Genomic DNA, 20,974 nt, shown 5'->3' with positions numbered 1-20,974 from the left:
GATAGAGAATTTCTTGAAAAATATACTGATGATATATTTAAGACTATTTAAAAATCAAAATGGAGTAACTATGGTTCAGGCATCCAAAGGGAGCCAGACCATTATAGATGTGGTTTTAGACACATTCCTGCTTCACTGAGAATGTGAATTTTCTCTCAACTTTAACAAACTCAAGAACACAACCAACCACTTCAAAATAGTATCTGCTAGCTGCACGCTTGTAGTTTTCTAACAAAGAACAAACCTGACTGCATTCTGGATCGATTCCTTTAGCTCTAACCTTTGTGCTCTGTTGCCTTGCTTAGTCATGCTGGCTCTGTATCTTTGTAAAAAATGTTGCCTATAGCCTGAAATATACTTGGTAGCCTATTCTTAAGGCTCTACCTTCCAGGTTTAACCCTTAAATGTATAGCACTTTACTCACTGGGCTTTCCTGGTGGCTCAGCCGGTAAAGAATCTGCCTGCAGCACAGGAGACCTGGGTTCAGTCCCCGTGTTGGGAAGACTCCCTGAAGAAGGGAATTGCTCCTCACTCCAGTATTCTTGCCTGGAGAATTCCACGGACAGAGGGATTAAATATTTAGTCCTTAAATGTATAACATTTTCATTTATATAGAGAAAAAATGTTGAGGAGCAGAAATAATATTTGTGTTGTTGAAGACTTACAGGAACCATGTGGACAATGGCAAGAACAAAGAATTTCTGCACCAAGACGTCTGCAACAACCTCCACCTGAACTCTAACTCAGATAGGATGGTTCTCTGGGGAACCTAGTCCACCATCTTCTAGACCTGCTGGCTTTCTGAAAAAATTATCCCCTGCCCCAACAGCTTGTCTCTCCACTTATTGAGAAGCAAGAAGCAAGTACCAGCTTGGACTGGGTTAACAGGTTCAAAGTCCGTCCCCTTCAGAACTGTGGAATCATTTCAGACCCCAGCCTATCCCTGTTCAACAAGTACCCTTACTTCTTTCCAACTGCAGTTCTACTAACCTTGCAGGGCTTTTTGTCTTCCTAAGCCTCCCCCAATTTGTAGGCCAAAGGAACACAACTCAAGTGCTCCTTGAATCTGTATCTCCTGGGCTACAGTCCTAACAAACCCCAATCTTTATTCAGTCAGGTCCCTGTTTCTCTGAAATTTTGGTTAACAACACAAAAAGAAAGATGGAATTGAAAGGAGTACACCAGGTATTTCAATTAATTACATGTGTTCTATTCTTTTTTGTATACCTCAAAAAGGAGGCTGGGATTGCAAAAGCACACCAAGTAGTCCAATTAATTATATAGGTTCTACTGTTTTTGTGTACCTCAAATACCCTATTTAAAAACAACGCCATTGAACAAAATAGATTCAACTTTATAATACATCTGAAAATTGTTTCAAAATTAAATTTTGAATGGCTTCAGTATTATCTGTACTATGTTTCCTCACACTAAAGCTAAAATATGTATTAAACAGCAGGTCATCTAAGCTCTTAATGCCAATGGACACTTCAAACACACGCTGAAGAGACAATACTAATGGCAATCGATAAATGCACTCTCTCCTACATTACAACAGAGCCTGGGAAACATATTCTCAAGAAAAGATTAGAGCATTACTATTCATACTTAAGTACTCTGTGCAATTTTATTAGATCATTTCTTCCATGCTTACAAGTGATGACAGGAAGTCCAGAATTTAAATAATTTTTTTCAAAGTAATTCTGTCATCACTGGCACTCATTTAACGCCTGTTGATGATCACAGCTTGATAGATGACCTTGCAGCTTTTGTTCTCTCAACATACAGTGAAAGTGAAAAGACAAAAAAGGTATGAATATATGAAACTTCTCTTCCTATTCATTATTTTAACATTTTTAAGTTATCCAGCAAACCAAAATTTGATAAAGTTCAGTTCAGTTCAGTTCATTTGCTCAGTCGTGTCCGACTCTTTGCGACCCCATGAATTGCAGCACGCCAGGCCTCCCTGTCCATCCGTCCATCGAGTCGGTGATGCCATCCAGCCATCTCATCCTGTCATCCCCTTCTCCTCTTGCCCCCAATCCCTCCCAGCATCAGAGTCTTTTCCAATGAGTCAACTCTTCACATGAGGTGGGCGAAGTACTGGAGTTTCAGCTTTAGCATCATTCCTTCCAAAGAACACACAGGACTGATTTCCTTCAGAATGGACCGGTTGGATCTCCTTGCAGTCCAAGGGACTCTCAAGAGTCTTCTCCAACACCACAGTTCAAAAGCATCAATTCTTCAGCTCTCAGTCTTTACAGTCCAACTCTCACCTCCATACATGACCACTGGAAAAACCTTAGCCTTGACTAGACAGACCTTTGTTGGCAAAGTAATGTCTCTGCTTTTCAATATGCTATCTAGGTTGGTCATAACTTTCCTTCCAAGGAGAAAGCGTCTTTTAATTTCATGGCTGCAATCACCATCTGCCATGATTTTGGAGCCCAAAAAAATAAAGTCTGACACTGTTTCCACTCTTTCCCCATCTATTCCCCATGAAGTGATGGGACCAGATACCGTGATCTTAAAGTTCACCACCACCAAAACATAGAGTTGAAGGTGAAAAGAAACATCAAATCTTAAACATCTTAAAAGTTAGAAAGATACACTTAATTCAACAGGCAGTTGAGATGATAAACCAGCTGGATAATGTTGCATGGACTTAATCTAGCATAGAGACATATCAAAACTATAAATAAAGGATAAAATTACACAAGGAACTTACACACAAGCTCTGAGGAGCGAACAATCTAGACACTCATCACTGTTAGTCACTGATGAAGAAAACTACAAAAAACACACATAAATAGAAAAATATCCTGTGTTCATGGGTTGGAAGAATTAGCATAATTAAAATGTCCATCCTATTCAGAGCCATCGATATATTCAATGCAATGCTATCAAGATTCCAATGGTATTCTTTATAGAAAAAAAGAAACAGAACCACCAAAGACTATGAATAACCAAAACAATCTTGAAAGAGAACAAAGTTGAAGACATGACACATCTCAATTTTGAACTATATTACAAAGTTACAGAAATTAAAACAATACGGCACTGGTATGAAAACAAACCCAGAGAACAACAGAACAGAATCAAGAGTACAGAAATAAACCTACACTATATGATTGACTAATATTTAAAATGGGAGCCAACTATACTCAATGGGGAGAAATAGTCTCCTTAATAAAGAAGGAAAAACTGGATAATCACATGCAAATAAAAAAGAAAGAAAAGAAAAAACTGGACCCCACCTTATAGCACTCACAAAAATTAACTCAAAATGTATTAAAGACTTAAATGTAAGACATGAAACTCTAAAACTCCTAGAAGAAAACATAAAGGAAAAGCTTTTCCATGTTGGTTTTGGCAATGAGCTTTCTGAACATGACACCAAAAGCACAAGCTACAAAAACAAAAATAAATGTGAAGGATTTTATCAAATTAAATAGCTTCTTCACAGCAAATAAAAAAAAAAAAATTTAATCAACAAAATTAAATAGCAACTTGTGAAATAGAGAAAATATTTGCAAGCTACATATCTGATAAGAGGTTACTATCCAAAATACATAAAGAACTCATACAACTCAAAAGCAAAGAAATATTATCTGATTAAAATTGGAAAGAACTAAAAAAACATTTTTCAAAAAAAGTTAAACAAATGGCCAACAGGTACATGAAAAGAGACACAACATCACTAATTATTAGGGAAATGCAAATCAGAATCACAACGATATATCACCTCACACAGTTAGTGAAGTGAAGTCGCTCAGTCGTGTCCGACTCTTTGCAACCCCGTGGACTGTAGCCTACCAGGCTCTTCCGTCCATGGGATTCTCCAGGCAAGAATACTGGAGTGGTCACATAGTTAGAATGGTGTAAAAAAGAAGTATCTAGTGCTGGGAAGAATGTGAAAAAAAAAATGCACTCCTGGTGGAATGAAAATTGTTACAATCACTATGGAAAGTAGTATGGATGTTCCTCAAAAAATTAAAAATAGAAGTATATGATCCAACAATTCCACTTCTGGGTATTTATCCGAAGAAAGTAAAAATACTTGAAAAGATATCTTCATGCCCCTATTCAATGCAGCATTACTTACAATAGCCAATATAAAGAAACAAATATCTGTTGAGAAATAAATGGATAAAGAAACTGGTGTGGGTGTGGGTGTGGGGGGGTAGACGGGGTACAATGGAGTACTATTCAGCCATTAAAAAGGAAATCTAGCCACCTGTGGCAACACAGATGGGCCCTGAGAACACTATGCCAAGTGAAATAAATCAGGTAGAGAAAGACAAATGTGTATGCTATCACTGAAATGTGGAATCTAAAAATACCAAACTCATAGAAACAGCATTGACTGGTGGTTGCCAGGGGCTGAGGGGTGGAGAAATGATCAGTAGGTACAAATTTACAGTTATAAAATGAATCAAATCTTAGGATGTAATGAACAGTATGGTAACACTAGTTAAAAAAAAAAATCATACTTGAAAGATTTGAAGAGAGTAAATCTTAACGTTCTCACCACAGGGGAAAAAATGATAATTATGTGAGGTGATGGATGTGTTAACTGACCTTATTGTGGCAATCATTTTAAAAAATATACATCTATCAAATCATCACATTGTGTACTTTAAGTTTACACAATATTAAATGTCAATTGTAACTCAGTAACACTGGGAAAAAATAAAAAAATGAATTGAGGTTTAATATCTTTTAAAGAGCTCTCAATTATAGCTGCTCTTTGTAAAAGACACAGCAGAGTGTCAGAATATATGGGATATTCTACAAAATGAAAGGGCTCCAATTCCCCAGAAGGGGTGTATAGTGAACCAAGGTAGACAAAGACGAAACAAAAGCGACAGACGCAACACTCAGAGGAAATAAAAGGACAGACAGAGGAAGAAACATGGAAAGTAAACCAGTATGAACTGGCCAGAGGAGGAAACTCAGGAGAAGGAAGAAGTGTCCTGACACCCAGAGGAAATGAGAAACATAAGAGGCCAGCTATGCAGTGTGACACAGTGCAAGCAGGGGCTGACAGCTGGGCAGCCACCTGCAGCTAGAGGGGCACACATCTGCAACAAAACAATCCCCAAAGGAAAAGCTGTGAGCAGAAAGCGCCAGAGTCAACTATGCTTTGTGGAGGCCAGGCTCTGAATGGAACAAGACAGGGGCTGGGGCACAGCACACACTAGCTTCCCACGGAGGATATGGATCCTGGAGAGGAGCAGGCCTGGCCGGCTCAGAGGCACTGCACCCCAAGGGGACCCACGAGAGGAATGGGCTCGTGGGAGGCAGGGGGAGAAGGTTCCTCTGATGTTCAAAGGAGACGCCACCAGCACAAAGGTGACACCGTGATCAGGAGAGCCACAGAGATCCACAGGAGAAAGGTGTTTGTAATCACGTCTGTAATCTCTCATACTGCTAGCAGGGGCTTCCCAGGTGGCTCAGTGGGAAAGAATCTGCCTGTCAAGGCAGGAGACACAGGTTTGATCCCTGGGTCAGGAAGATCCCCTGGAGAAGGAAACGGCGACCCACTCCAGTATCCGTGCCTGGGAAATCCCATGGAGAGAGGAGCCTGGTGGGCTACAGTCCTTGGGGTTGCAAAAGTCAGACACGACTTAGTGACTAAACGACAACAATACCTGTGGCAGGCAAAATGGACCCCCAGAGGTATCCATGCCCTAAACCCTGGCTTCTGCAAATATGTTAAATCACATGGCAAAAGGGGCTTTTTCATTGTACTTAAGGTTACAAACTTTAAATCAGTGGAAGTATTTTGGATTTTCTGTTTGAGCCCAATCTAATACACAAACCCTTAAAAGCAGAGAACTTTCTCCACATGAAGGCAAGAGATGCCACAGAAGGGGGATTCAGAGAAATTCTAAGCGTGAGATGGATTTGATGTGTCTGAGACGTGAGGACTCATGTGAAGGAGAGGAAAGGGGCCTCTCAAGGCTAAGGCAGCCCCAGATGACAGTCGGCGAGGAAACTGGGACCTTAGACCTGCAACACCTGGGCACTGCATTTTGTCAACAATATGAACTCAGAAGAAAGAGTGTTCCCCAAAATCTCTGAAGAAGAGTCCACCCATCCAACACTGACTTAAGCTTTGTCACCCTAGAGAAACCAGCTGAGTCATCCTGGGCTTCAGCCTACAGAACTACAAGGGGCTGATACACTGGTGTGGTTTCAAGCCATCAAACCTGGGGCAATAAGCTACAAGCAGCAGTAAAACACCAACACGACACTCCATGACACCAGGGCCAGACTATAAACACCCCTGGCCGGCAGAGTACCCTTGCTCTCCTCCCTTCACCTCCAAGCTCACCCTGCAGGAGACAGACTGGGTCTGAAGAGCAGGGGGAGGAGAAACACAGGGCGGGGAACGGAGCAGGGCCCCCCACAGCCCCACCAAGAGCGCGGCAGGCTCTGAGCGGAGAAGCCCTGAACGGGCAAGGGAGAGGCTTTCTCCGGATAGAGGTTAACTTATTTAAATTAAACTAGGGTTGCGTTATCTTAAAAGCAAATGGATACCTCCTGGGCCTGTGGTGAAAGCTATCTGGCAGCAGGCAGGAATAAGTTGAAAGGGCTGGTTGAAAGAGGCACTGGGTGGAACAACGGGTCACTTCCAATCTGTACCTGCCATGTTCACCTTGGTCAAAAAGCCAGCTACACAGACCCACCGTGAGTTCAAGAGCAACCACTGAAATCTGACATCCCGAAATCAAAGTTGTGTATATAGCGATGCTCATACAACTATTTCATGTATCTAAGATCCACAGAGGAAGCAAAATGAGCTTTCAGATCAAAATTCTCCTTTCACTAGATGACAACAGGGGGGAAAAGCCTTTAAGTAGCAGAACTAAAAACTCATCATTACTTTTTAAAAATTCACTAAAACTGTTACCCAGAGACCAACTAAATCATTTTCTAAGTAAAAGTGAAATAAGTACGAATGTTGAAGGATGACACTGTACTTCGCACTAAGCAATCAAGTCAGCACACTGTCTCTCAAAGGACCATCGTGAGGAGGAAAAAGAGAGGAAAGGAAATGGAAAAACCTTTCTCTGTTTCGTTCTTTAAAACAAAGTTTTTACTTCAATGCAAAAAAAATCAGATATCTAAGTACTTATGAGAACGTAAGTTTTTTAAACTGTACAATGCCAAGACAAAGAATCTAGACACTACTTTTAAACGAAATCTCATTTTAGCAAATGCCAAAAAACAAAAACGGGAGAGTATTCAACATTGCCTCCTCTGAAGGATTTTAATTAATAAAAATGATACAGATAGGCAAAGCCAAAAATAAACCCCAACTTAAATCTAGCATTCTCCCCAGACCTAGAAATAGCTTTAAATGTGTCAGAAATGTGGTACTCTGCTTGACAAGCCTGAGAAACACCAGTTGAGTCCATATTTATAGGAGGAGAAAGGCCCTTCTCAGCTTCAGCTTGGAGAACTTTTCTCCAAGTTCTCCCTGCAATGTATTGTAATACGGTCAAGGTATCAGAAAGGAAAAGAAGAACCCAGTCCTTATTTCTTTTAAAGCCTTTAGTTGTGACAAACTCACCATTAGCAAACTGGCAGTCCTAAGAAAGCAATAATTCACTTTACTTCTGCTGAGTAAAGTGAGTTGACTGCAAAAGATCTTCTGCCAACAGGGAGACTTGTTTAAGATTTAAAAAGTGATCTGGTCCAGTTATTAAACATATAAACACTTCAAAGATGCCAATATCCATCTGCCTTGTTCATATAAATAAAACTAATACTCTTAGCTAGGAGAAGGGTAAGACTAACAGAAAAATACTTCTAAAGTCATCATATTCAGAACAGAAAACCATCGACTGTGTTCTGTACTTCCTATGTGGTTATACTTTAACAGCTGGTGGTATGCCTTCGCAAATGCCTATCACTGGCCTACTTGCTCTACTTACTCAGATGACACCAGCAACTATGACACAAGGGAGAAAACTGTCTTAATAGGTGAACCAAAACAGTACCATTCCAGAATATCACAGACAATTTAGGCAGTGGTTCAAACACACGATGCATGAAGAAGGGGGCAGTTTACTATTTTGAGTCCTCAAAGGCAGTGTTAAATAAATCTGCCTTATACAAGTCTCATAAACAGATGCAAAGGCTAGCAAAAAAAAAAAAAAACAAAAAACGGGTTATATTCTTTTTCTTCTAGACTGAAATTATATTAACTCATGGTTAATGAATCAAGGCAAATTGGAAGTGGTCAAACAAGAGATGGCAGGAGTGAATGTCGACATTCTAGGAATCCACCAACTAAAATGGACTGGAATGGGTGAATTTAACTCAGATGACCATTATATCTACTACTGCAGGCAGGAATTCCTCAGAAGAAATGGAGTAGCCATCATGGTCAACAAAACAGTCTGAAATGCAGTACTTGGATGCAATCTCAAAAACGACAGAATGATCTCTGTTCGTTTCCAAGGCAAACCATTCAATATCACAGTAATCAAAGTCTATGCCCTAACCAGTAATGCTGAAGAAGCTGAAGTTGAACAGTTCTATAAAGACCTGCAAGGCCTTTTAGAACTAACACCCAAAAAAGATGTCCTTTTCATTATAGGGGACTGGAATGCAAAAGTAGGAAGTCAAGAAACACCTGGAGTAACAGGCAAATTTGGCCTTGGAATACACAATGAAGCAGGGCAAAGGCTAATAGAGTTTTGCCAAGCAAATGCACTGGTCATAACAAACACCCTCTTCCAACAACACAAGAGAAGACTCTATACATGGACATCACCAGATGGTCAACACCGAAATCAGATTGATTATATTCTTTGCAGCCAAAGATGGAGAAGCTCTATACAGTCAGCAAAAACAAGACCAAGAGCTGACTGTGGCTCAGACCATGAACTCCTTATTGCCAAATTCAGACTTAAATTGAAGAAAGTAGGGAAAACCACTAGACCATTCAGGTATGACCTAAATCAAATCCCTTATGATTATACAGTGGAAGTGAGAAATAGATTTAAGGGCCTAGATCTGATAGATAGAGTGCCTGATGAGCTATGGAATGAGGTTCGTGACATTATACAGGAAACAGGGATCAAGACCATTCCCGTGGGAAAGAAATGCAAAAAAGCAAAATGGCTGTCTGGGGAGGCCTTACAAATAGCTGTGAAAAGAAGAGAAGTGAAAAGCAAAGGAGAAAAGGAAAGATAATAAGCATCTGAATGAAGAGTTCCAAAGAATAGCAAGAAGAGATAAGAAAGCCTTCTTCAGCGATCAATGCAAAGAAATAGAGGAAAACAACAGACTGGGAAAGACTAGAGATCTCTTCAAGAAAATCAGAGATACCAAAGGAACATTTCATGCAAAGATGGGCTCGATAAAGGACAGAAGTGGTATGGACCTAACAGAAGCAGAAGATATTAAGAAGAGATGGCAAGAATACACAGAAGAACTGTACAAAAAAGATCTTCATGACCCAGATAATCATGATGGTGTGATTACTGACCTAGAGCCAGACATCCTGGAATGTGAAGTCAAGTGGGCCTTAGAAAGCATCACTACGAACAAAGCTAGTGGAGGTGATAGAATTCCAGTTGAGCTATCCACATCCTGAAAGATGATGCTGTTAAAGTGCTGCACTCAGTATGCCAGCAAATTTGGAAAACTCAGCAGTGGCCACAGGACTGGAAAAGGTCAGTTTTCATTCCAATCCCAAAGAAAGGCAATGCCAAAGAATGCTCAAACTACCGCACAATTGCACTCATCCCACACGCTAGTAAAGTAATGCTCAAAATTCTCCAAGCCAGGCTTCAGCAATATGTGAACCATGAGCTTCCTGATGTTCAAGCTGGTTTTAGAAGAGGCAGAGAAACCAGATCAAATTGCCAACATCTGCTGGATTATGGAAAAAGCAAGCGAGTTTCAGAAAAGCAGCTATTTCTGCTTTATTGACTATGTCAAAGCCTTTGACAGTGTGGATCACAATCAACTGTGGAAAATTCTGAAAGAGATGGGAATACCAGACCACCTGATCTGCCTCTTGAGAAATCTGTATGCAGGTCAGGAAGCAACAGTTAGAACTGGACACGGAACAACAGACTGGTTCCAAATAGGAAAAGGAGTACGTCAAGGCTGTATATTATCACCCTGTTTATTTAACTTATATGCTGAGTACATCATGAGAAACGCTGGACTGGAAGAAACACAAGCTGGAATCAAGATCGCTGGGAGAAATATCAATAACCTCAGATATGCAGATGACACCACCCTTATGGCAAACAGTGAAGAGGAACTAAAAAGCCTCTTGATGAAAGTGAAAGTGGAGAGTGAAAAACTTGGCTTAAAGCTCAACATTCAGAAAACGAAGATCATGGCATCCGGTCCCACCACTTCATGGGAAATAGATGGGAAAGCAGTGGAAACAGTGTCAGACTTTATTTTTCTGGGCTCCAAAATCACTGCAGATGGTGACTGCAGCCATGAAATTAAAAGACGCTTACTCCTTGGAAGGAAAGTTATGACCAACCTAGGTAGCATATTCAAAAGCAGAGACATTACTTTGCCAACAAAGGTTCATCTAGTCAAGGCTATGGTTTTTCCTGTGGTCATGTATGGATGTGAAATTTGGACTGTGAAGAAGGCTGAGCGCCGAAGAATTGATGCTTTTGAACTGTGGTGTTGGAGAAGACTCTTGAGAGTCCCTTGGACTGCAAGGAGATCCAACCAGTCCATTCTAAAGGAGATCAGCCCTGGGATTTCTTTGGAAGGAAAGATGCTAAAGCTGAAACTCCAGTACTTTGGCCACCTTATGTGAAGAGTTGACTCATTGGAAAAGACTCTGATGCTGGGAGGGATTGGGGGCAAGAGGAGAAGGGGACGACAGAGGATGAGATGGCTGGATGGCATCACTGACTCGATGGACGGCATCACTGACTCGATGGACATGAGTCTGAGTGAACTCTGGGAGTTGGTGATGGACAGGGAGGCCTGGCGTGCTGCGATTCATGGGGTCGCAAAGAGTCGGACACGACTGAGCGACTGATATGATCTGATCTGATCTGATAGAAGAGTTATGGAGAAGGCAATGGCACCCCACTCCAGTACTCTTGCCTGGAAAATCCCATGGACGGAGGAGCCTGGTAGGCTGCAGTCCATGGGGTCGCTAAGAGCCGGACACAACTGAGTGACTTCACTTTCCCTTTTCACTGTCATGCATTGGAGAAGGAAATGCCAACCCACTCCAGTGTTATTGCCTGGAGAATCCCAGGGACGGGGGAGCCTGGTGGGCTGCCGTCTATGGGGTCGCACAGAGTCGGACATGAATCACTGAGGTGACTTAGCATAGAAGAGTTATAAAGGCACACCCCAAAGCAAGTGAGTTCAAGTGTCTGCAGACTTAACTGTTGCAGGACTATGCAAACATGGTTATTGTGAGAACTAAGAGCTTAAACAAGGTCCAAAAATCAGCATACTTAACAACACACACAGCAAAGCACTATGATTGTCATTCTCAAATGCAACTGAGCCAGACATAGCACTTAGATAATCTATTCAAGATAAAAGTATATCTGATACTTTAGAGGGTTTATGTTTTATGTACTTCTGTGTAAAACAACTGGTATGACACTTTTCTTCAGATTTTTATTTTTGTAATCCTAAACCTCTCTATGCCTTGAGTGCTAGCTATCTCAATGATATCAGAAATCACCTATGGAACCTAAGTTTCATACACATTTAGTTCCATGAACATAAGCCAAAGCTAAGGCTTTTACATCAAAAATTTTATAATGAATCAAAATTCTTACCATCATCTTTTCAAAAAGCTCTAAGATTTCCTTCTCTGACAGTGGTTTTGGAATGTTTTCATTCATTTCTGAAGAGCAATCATTGTTTGAAAATGCAGTCCTCAGGTTGGAAAGTGGAGGCCTCTCTTTTTTGCTCCCTGGAATTCTTATGCTGGCAAATCTATCCATCTATGAAGAAGGATAAAATAAAAAGCACACGTGTAAGTAATCCCTTCTCAACAATACTTATTTGATTTCCAAAATGAAAAAACAGGGTCAGATGTATCATCATTGTGATTTCATCAGGAGGCATTCAATTTAGCACGTAAATTTTAAGATTAAAAGAAATAATAAATATAAAAATAAGTGAAGAGTCTTCATAATTATCCTGTCTGAAGGCAGGAGAGAGAGAAAAACTCAAAAGATTCCTTCCAATCTTAAGATTATAGAATGAAGACTCTAATGATAAATGACCTTTGCTACAGATTAACAAATTAAGCATTTTTACAAAGGTAATTTAGCTAATTTGGTGGTTTAGTCACTAAATCCTGTCTGACTCTTACAACCCCATGGACTGTAGCCCGCCAGGCCCCCTCTATCCATGGGGTTCTCCAGGCAAGAACACTGGAGTGAGTTGCCATGCCCTACTCCAGGGATCCTCCCATCCCAGGAATTGAACCCTGATCTCCTGCACTGCAAGTAGACTCTTTACCAACTGAGCCACGAGGGAAGCCCAGCTAATTTGGTGGCTGGCAATCACACTGGTACTCAGAGTTCACCCTCGAGCCCCCTCCTCCAGCGTCCTTTTCATAGCACATACTACACTAGGACTGGGAGGGGATGGGAAGATGTGATTTAGGCACTTTGAGAACTGAATTTTACTTATATCTCCATAGCTTGGCCTGAGAGACATCACATTTCTCTTTACTCAGATCAGTCTGTATTTGAACTTTATGAATAACTACAGAGTAGACTTGGAGAAGGAAATGGCAACCCACTCCAGTATTCTTGCCTGGAGAATCCCATGGACAGAGGAACCTGGTGGGCTCACAAATCCAAAAGTCAGATAAGACTTAGCGACTAAACCACCACCACCACCACCACCACAGAGTAGACTGAAGCCTCAAGAAATAAAACTGGATTTTTATTGCAATGAGATTTCTTCTACAATTGTATCAACAAATAGTCCACGGATATTTGAAAATGCATAGATTATTTTACAAAGCTAATTGTTCATTCATTGAAAATAGCGTGTACTTATCAAGTTCTATTCCTCACAGAGAATCCAGACACACACAGTTTCAAGTGGTAACCATCAAAAAGGGAAAGAAGGGTACTTAAAAAACACTATGATTCTGGAACTGTTCAGCATAACTGTGCACACATTAAGCTACTGTTTTCACCATATATATGTGTAGTACATAAACCTGTACTATTCACTGTGGTAGCCATTAATTACATGTGGTTATTTAAATATAAATTAAATTTTAAAACTCAGTTCCTTTGCTGCCCTAGTCACATACCAAGTGTTCAAGAACCACAGAGACTAGTGGCGCCCATATTGGGCAAAACATAAAGTATACTTCTATCATGACAGAGGTTCTACTGAATAGAGCTACTAGGGCCCATTAAAGAAATATAACACTTAAATTCTCTATTTAAAAAGATAGTAAGTCACAGTATTGATTATTCACTTCACTAAAGAAATAGGATTTTTTGCAAATAATAATGTTCTGTGCTTGGTTGCCAAGCCATGCCCAACTCTTTGCGACCCCCATGGACTGCAGCAAGCCAGGCTCCTCTGTCCATGGAGATTCTCCAAGCAAGAATGTCCAAGTGGGTTGCCATGCCCTCCTCCCCCGGATCTTCCCAACCCAGGGACTGAACCCAGAGCTCACACATTGTAGGATTCTTTACCAGCTGAGCCACAAAGGAAGCCTTCAAATAATAATATGCAAAGATAATAAGACTTGTCTTTCAAAACAGGCCTTTAAATTCACTTTGAAGATAATCCTAAGGAAAAATACCATGTAATACATATACTCACACATGGCCCATCTAACACAAACTAAATGTTAAAGTACTAACAACACGACAGCTTCTGGCAGGATTACAGAGTAGTCCACAACACCACTGCTCTCATCCTAACAACCAAAAGAAGCCAGACACCCTACAGAATTCTTCTCGCTGTTGTTTTCAACCCATCAGGAAGCTGAGGACACAAGGAAACCGGTACTGACTAAATACTGGGAGGAAACAGACTGCTCTTATCCCTGACAGCAGCTGAAGAAGAAAAATAAATTCAGTACAGGTAAAGAAAAACCAGCCAAGTTTTTTAACGAACTATTGACAGCCACATGAGCGCTGGCATGACTTCCAGGCCCTGGGTCATGAAGTCCCAGCCATGGAGCGAGTCTGCACCCTCCGATCAACTCTTTCCCTCAATCTTCACACACTGCATGGGGTAGATGCCTGTGGCCAGGGTTAGAGAAGGAAAGCCGAATATGGGGATGCTCCGAGGCAGGAGAGGCCTCTCCCAGTGCAAAGCAGCTGCCTGCCAAAGCCTCTGGACCAGCCAGGAGACCTGAGAGAAACCCAGACCTTCAGAGCACACACGCCAGCTGCTATCTGAAGGCTGGGGGCAGGATACCAAGTCTCTGAAGAAAGAGAGTCAGCAGTGGAACTGAAAACAAAAAAAGAACACTACAGAAATCCTAAAAATGGGCATCAAGACTTTAAAGCAGAAAGAGATATTCCATGGTTTCCAAAGCCAAAGTTCAAGTGTTAATGCCAAAAAGCAAATTGCCAGAATCTCATTAGCACTTAGATCCCAAGTCCACAAAGCATTTGAGGCCACAGACAAGCTGAATAAAACTCTAGCAGCAGGAAGACCAAACCCAGCTCAACTAGCAATCACAGAGACACAGCCCCCATTTCAAGAGTCTGAAAGAAGGGCATGCCCTCCCTTGGAAGCAAATATTATTTAACTTCTACTGTAATTAAATAAAATGTCCACCATACAATCAAATGTTGCAAGACACAAAGGAGCAAGAAATGTGGCTCATGGTCAAAAGAAGTGACCGAGAGATGGCCTAGACGGCAGAATTACTAGACAGACTATTTAAAAGAAGATTCATAAAAATAATGCTAAAGGGTATAATGAAACTACGACCATCATTTGGGGACTTTCAGTAGCAAATCATGGACACTATTTTTTTAATCTATTAGAATGAAAAGTGTATCAGAAACGAAGAATTCATTAGATGGGCTTAAAAAGAACCTGAACACTGCTGAGGAAAGAACTGGTGAACCTAAACACAGATCAATAGAAAGTATTCAAACTGAAACAAACAAACAAACAAACTAGAATAACCAATATTCATGATACACTATGAAATGTTGTGACACAAGTGTGGCTAGGGTCCCCAGCAGAAGAGAAAAGAGTATTATAAATACAGATATAGACATATGCGTCTATCAATTCACAGATCCAAGAAGCTCAGCAATCCCCAGAAAAAATACAAAACAAGCAAACAAAACACCCATACGTAGGAACCTCACAGTCAAACTACTGAAAATTAAAAATAAAGAGCAAACCATAAAAAGAAGACATTAAATACCGAACAAAAATGATACAAATTTCTCACCAGAAACAATGCCAGCAAAAGACAACCGAATGGCATCCTTGAGAAACTGAAAGAAAAATACCTTCATCCTAGAATTCAATGTCTAGTAAAACTACTTTTCATAAACAGACGCAAAATAAAGACATTTCCAGACAAGCAAAAGCTGAGAGAATCTGTCTACAGCAGACCTCCACTACAAAAAGTGTCAAAAGAGGTTTTTCATGCAGAATTGATGGAAACGGAATACCAAATACACAAAAAGAAATAAAGAGCAAGTCAGTGATACAAAAATAAATGAGCTATGTGAATGTAAATAACTAACAATCAGGTGGAGGAGACAAGCACATAAACAGGTAATTATATGGCTATGTAGAAAATGTAATAGGAAGTATATACAATGTAGCAAAAGAAAAAGGGCAGCTAAGTCACCAACATAAAACCTCCCTGCTGTGAAACAGCTCAGAAATATGAAATTATTTCACATGAATATATGTCCACAAGTTATCTCTATGGACATCAGTACTTCAATTCTTGATACTTGTTTTAAAACACTAGGGACATTGAACAGTTAAGAAACGGGGTTGGTTCCTCAGTCTTTTGAATCACTACTTCATTGCCATTGAGTCTATACATGTAACATCAACCCTTGAGTGTAGAAGCTATACTGACTCCTCTTCACACCACACACACAAAGTGCATTAATAACTTATAAGGAAGCGAAATTAAGCAAAACACTATTAATGCAACATCAATATTATAAACGTAAACATGTCAATAAATGGGAGGAGTAAGCTTAAGCAATTCACAAGCTAATTTATGAATACTTAGCTTCCAACAGTGGTAGAAGAAATCAAAATTTTAGTTTTCACCAAAAATCAAAATGCTTTAAAATAAAAATCTCTAAAAGTCATAAAAATAACAATAATTATTAGTTGAGCCCCTTCTATATCTACACACTGTACTAAGAGACTGAAATGAACCATCAAGTTCAATGCATTTGTTTAATTCTTCAATGAGGAAACTACTTGTTTAAATAACAAAAAACAAGCTCCAACACACTTTTATACATAAAAATGTCATGCTATTTAGACTGCAGTGACAGACTTTATTTTCTTGTGCTCCAAAATCACTGTGGACAGCGACTGCAGCCATGAAACGAAAAGACACTTGCTCCTTGGAAGAAAAGCTATTACAAACCTAGACAGTATATTAAAAAGCAGAGACGTCACTTTGTCAAGAAAGGTCCATAGAGACAAAACTATGGTTTTTGCAGTAGTCATGTATGGATGTGAGAGTTGGACCCTAAAGAAGGCTGACCCTAAAGAAGCATCAGAACTGATGCTTTCAAACTGTGGTGCTGGAGAAGACTCTAGAGATTCCCTTGAACAGCAAGGAGATCAAACTAGTCAATATGAAAGGAAATCAACCGTGAATATTCACTGGAAGGACTGAAGCTGAACCTCCAATACTTTGGCCACTGAGGTGAAGAGCCAATTCATTGAAAAAGACCCTGATGCTGGGAAAGATTGAAGGCAGGAGGAGAAGGGGACAACAGAGGGTGAGATGGTTGGATGGCATCATCAACTCAATGGACATGAGTTTGAGCAAGCTCTGGGAGTTGGTGATGGACAGGGAGGACTGGCGTGCTGCAGTCCATGGGGTCGCAAAGAGTCGGACACGGCTGAACAACAAATTTAGAGTACAAAATAGCACAAAGAAAATTTTAAAACTCAATGCATTATGATTTTAGACATAGAACTGTATTAGTATCAATAAATAATACTACAATTTGTACAATAATAATACAGAATTAGCACATCTCCACCATATGCTTAGCACCTGAACTCTAGGCGAGGGTTGGCTTTTATCCAAGTGTTGAAAAAAATGTGCACCAGATCTCTAGCCTAGCTAGCTAATGACAAGATAGGAAAAATTAGCACATCCCCCTTCTGACTCCTAAATCTATAAAGATGCAAAAAAAAAAAAAAAAAATCAGTGTTTCATAATTTCAATGCTTTCATTTTCCTAGATCAGAAAGGAATGAAAGACAAAATAAGGAAGGAGCCACAGGAGAAAAATAAATCCAACCCTTCCTCCTATACTAGAACAAACAGTAAACTGAATTTGTTGAAGACCTCAGGGTTAAAGTGAAAACATTTCCAGGTATGTGATGCTCTATCGAGTGCTACAAGAAGATTCCAAATACTGTGAGCACGATTACAAAGCCAGGTACAGAGTGAACATTATTATCAAATCAGTGTAAATGTTCTAAGGAAGTTTTATCTTTTTTAAAGGGATGATTCTATGACTTTACTCATAAATAGGGGGGAAAAATCACTCCTAATTCATCTTTCATGGAATTACACACACAATTTGCTTAAAGCAAGGCACAAGAGAACATAAAAGCAAACTTTTAAAACAGTTTTGTATATAAAAACATGACAGAAATCACCATCATACTGTGTTCATTGCTTGTTGTTTACATTTGGCAATTTGACTGCAACTGTATGTATTTTACAATGTGCACTTGGATGGCTACTCTTAATTTCATGTGAAATTCTCTTAAAGTTGAGATAGAAACACAACCCAAGTAGGCAAAGTATACAGTTTGCCTTTGTTGACGAGCTGGTTAAATATACAGAACACTGAGGGAACCCCATTATAATGCTATTTGGAGGTGGTACACACAACTTAATTAATATGGCTTCAGCTGTGTCTGGGGTGTACTGGATTTTATAAATTAATATCACTTATCTTCAGGGGAAGTTAAATGAGCACCCTATTGAGTATTATCTAACAGTGATAATCAGTAATGACAGTTTAAAAAATTAATTAAACCAAAAACAGGCTCTAAAAAACTATCTGGATGCTTAGCTATTTTATAACACTGTAAGAGTGGAAACACACTTTTTACTGTTACAATGTTTTTCAATACTAACAGAGTAGTGATTTTTTTACATTTAAAACAAAAGGAAGATATGTAATTATTAGTCATTTTAAAACTTAAAAAGATGGAAAAACTATGTGTGATCATAAACACACATTCTTAGAATCCAGAAGGGAGAAGATATTTTCATGCAATCCAGGAGAATATTAAACAAATAAAGGTTCATTTTAATTATTGAATTAATTCTATTTCAACACATACCTGAAATAAAAAAAAAAAAAACACTCAAAATTATCAATCGCAATCTTGCACTACATTGAAGAGGAGGAAAAAAACCTAACAGCTAAAATAACCTGGCTTTTTAATTTATTACTAACCAAGCAACTTGCTGATTAAAAATAGAACTCCAGAGTCTGACTTCTGAATCCTGCCCAGCCCCTCACTTACTGGGTTACCCTAAGCAAACCCCTCAAATTTCCACAATAGCATCTTTGTTGAAGAACTGGTTACATTCACAGAAGACTTGAGGGAGTGCCATTATAATGCTATCTGGAGGAGGGACGCCATGCTTAATTAATATGGCTGCTGCTGCTGCTAAGTCACTTCAGTCGTGTCTGACTCTGTGTGACCCCATAGACGGCAGCCCACTAGGCTCCCCGTCCCTGGGATTCTCCAGGCAAGAACACTGGAGTGGGTTGCCATTTCCTTCTCCAAAGCATGAAAGTGAAAAGTGAAAGTGAAGTCGCTCAGTCGTGTCTGACTCCCAGCGACCCCATGGACTGCAGCCTACCAGGCTCCTCCGTCCATGGGATTTTCGAGGCAAGAGTACTGGAGTGGGGTGCCATCGCCTTCTCCAAATTAATATGGCAGTGAGCCATATTAATTAATAGAAATAGTTAATAGAAATAAAAGTACCTCTCACCTCTCAGCGTCAGGTTAAAAGGCAGACCACTCCATCTAAAGTAGTATATGAGCCCACTCACGTTCCCGTCTATCACAGCACACGGTTAATTTCCTTCATCTGTGCTGAGTATGACTTAAGAAAGCTTGTCATTTTCTTCTGTGTTGAACTCTGCCTCTCTCCCACTAAAATGTAAGTGCCGCGCTAGACAAATCTTCAGCTGTCTCAGCTGTGCTGGCCATTCTCAAGGACAGTCCTCAGGGATCTCCTGACTTGTATAAGCAACAGCACACTATGAAAATTATGGAGTGTCATTTCCAAGACTAGGTCACAAAAGACATTACAGCTTTTGTCTTGCTCCTTCTTGGATGACTCACTCTAGGATATGCCTGCTGCCAGATCACAACGACACTCAAGAAGACCTAGGGGAAGGCCCATGGGGCAAAGAACTGAGCTAACGAAGCTAGAGAAGCAGGGAGACATCCTGCCGACAGCCACGTGTGTGAGCCATCCCAGAAGCCCCAAACGTTCAGCTGATGAGAGCTCTAGCCAACATCTTCACTGCAACCTCATGAGACACGAAGCCACAACCACCCAGCCAAGCAACTTCCAAACTCCTGACCCAAAGAAACAATATGACATAATAAATGTTTGCTGATTTCGCTTAATTTGTTACACAGCAGCAGACAACTGATAGGCACCATTGTGTGTTTAGCCTACAAAATAGTAGCTGGCAGTCATACCTGAAGGTATGACTAAGCAATTACTGGATGATAAAATATACAAAAAATAGTGCCATCCCACAGATGATTACCACTTGGGGAAAAAAATAATACAGTAACAAATTACAAATAAAGGTAAAAAATACTGTAAACGCCCTCGAGTAAATTAGCAACAGATAGAGACCAGTGATTAATTCTGGGGTGGAGAAGGAACCTCAAAAGAGTCTTTGGAAAGGGATGCAAAGAAAATCAGGTGAGGCTAAATCAGAATTACAGGAGATGGTGCATGTGAACAGCTAACGAGTCCCATGCTCTTTAAAATGCTAGTGACATCACTGTCACAGAGACATCTTTCTGGGGAGGAAAACTGGCCATTCACTGTTTCAAGTGGATAAGCTAAGCATCTCAGTCATAGGTACAATCTTATCACCTGGTAACAATTCCCACCAACCTACCAACTACTACACCCTACCTTCAATGCTCCTAAAATGGCCATTTCCCACTCTTAAATTGTATTACTGAAATTTATAAAAAGTTCTTTAACCAGAGGATCCTTTGAAAAGATGAAAATGTATCACCACCTCCCCAAAATTACTTACTTACAATGATTTGTTCACATTTAGATTTTATACAGTGTTTTAATATCATTAAGTGAGAAATACGCTTAACAGTTATAATCTTGAAATTCCTTTAAATTGCTTGAAAATAAGTTATGCCATGAAATTAAAAGACACTTGCTCCTTGGAAGAAAAGCCATGACAAAACTAGACAGGATATTCAAAAGCAGAGACATTACTTGGCCAACAAAAGTCCGTCTAGTCAAAGCTATGGTTTTTCCAGTAGTCATGTACAGATGTGAGAGTTGGACCATAAAGAAGGCTGAGCGTTGAAGAACTGATGCTTTTGAACTGTGGTGTTGGAGAAGACTCTTGAGAGTTTCCTGGACTGCAAGGAAATACAAACAGTCCATCCTAAAGGAAATCAGTCCTGAATATTCATTGGAAGGACTGATGCTGAAGCTGAAGCTCCAATACTTTGACCACCTGATGCGA

General features: G+C 40.0%; 1 protein-coding gene across 6 annotated transcripts in view; it reads right to left on the bottom strand.

Annotated features, from left to right (window-relative positions):
* Positions 1-20,974, bottom strand: part of DIAPH3 (diaphanous related formin 3) — a 562,435-nt gene that overhangs the window by 498,337 nt on the left and 43,124 nt on the right. For all 6 annotated transcript variants that reach the window (XR_009739822.1, XM_061434429.1, XM_061434430.1 and 3 more), the window contains one exon: positions 11,808-11,975. Coding sequence is in view for 5 of the 6 variants with exons in the window: in XM_061434429.1 (XP_061290413.1) it covers positions 11,808-11,975 (168 nt within the window). In the remaining variant the exon portion in view is untranslated. The remainder of the gene's footprint in view (positions 1-11,807; positions 11,976-20,974) is intronic.

This window comes from Bos javanicus, chromosome 12 (assembly GCF_032452875.1).
Source record: "Bos javanicus breed banteng chromosome 12, ARS-OSU_banteng_1.0, whole genome shotgun sequence".
Taxonomy (NCBI): Eukaryota; Metazoa; Chordata; class Mammalia; order Artiodactyla; family Bovidae; genus Bos; species Bos javanicus.
Note: the sequence above shows the minus strand (reverse complement) of the source record. Positions and strands in the feature narration are given on the sequence as shown.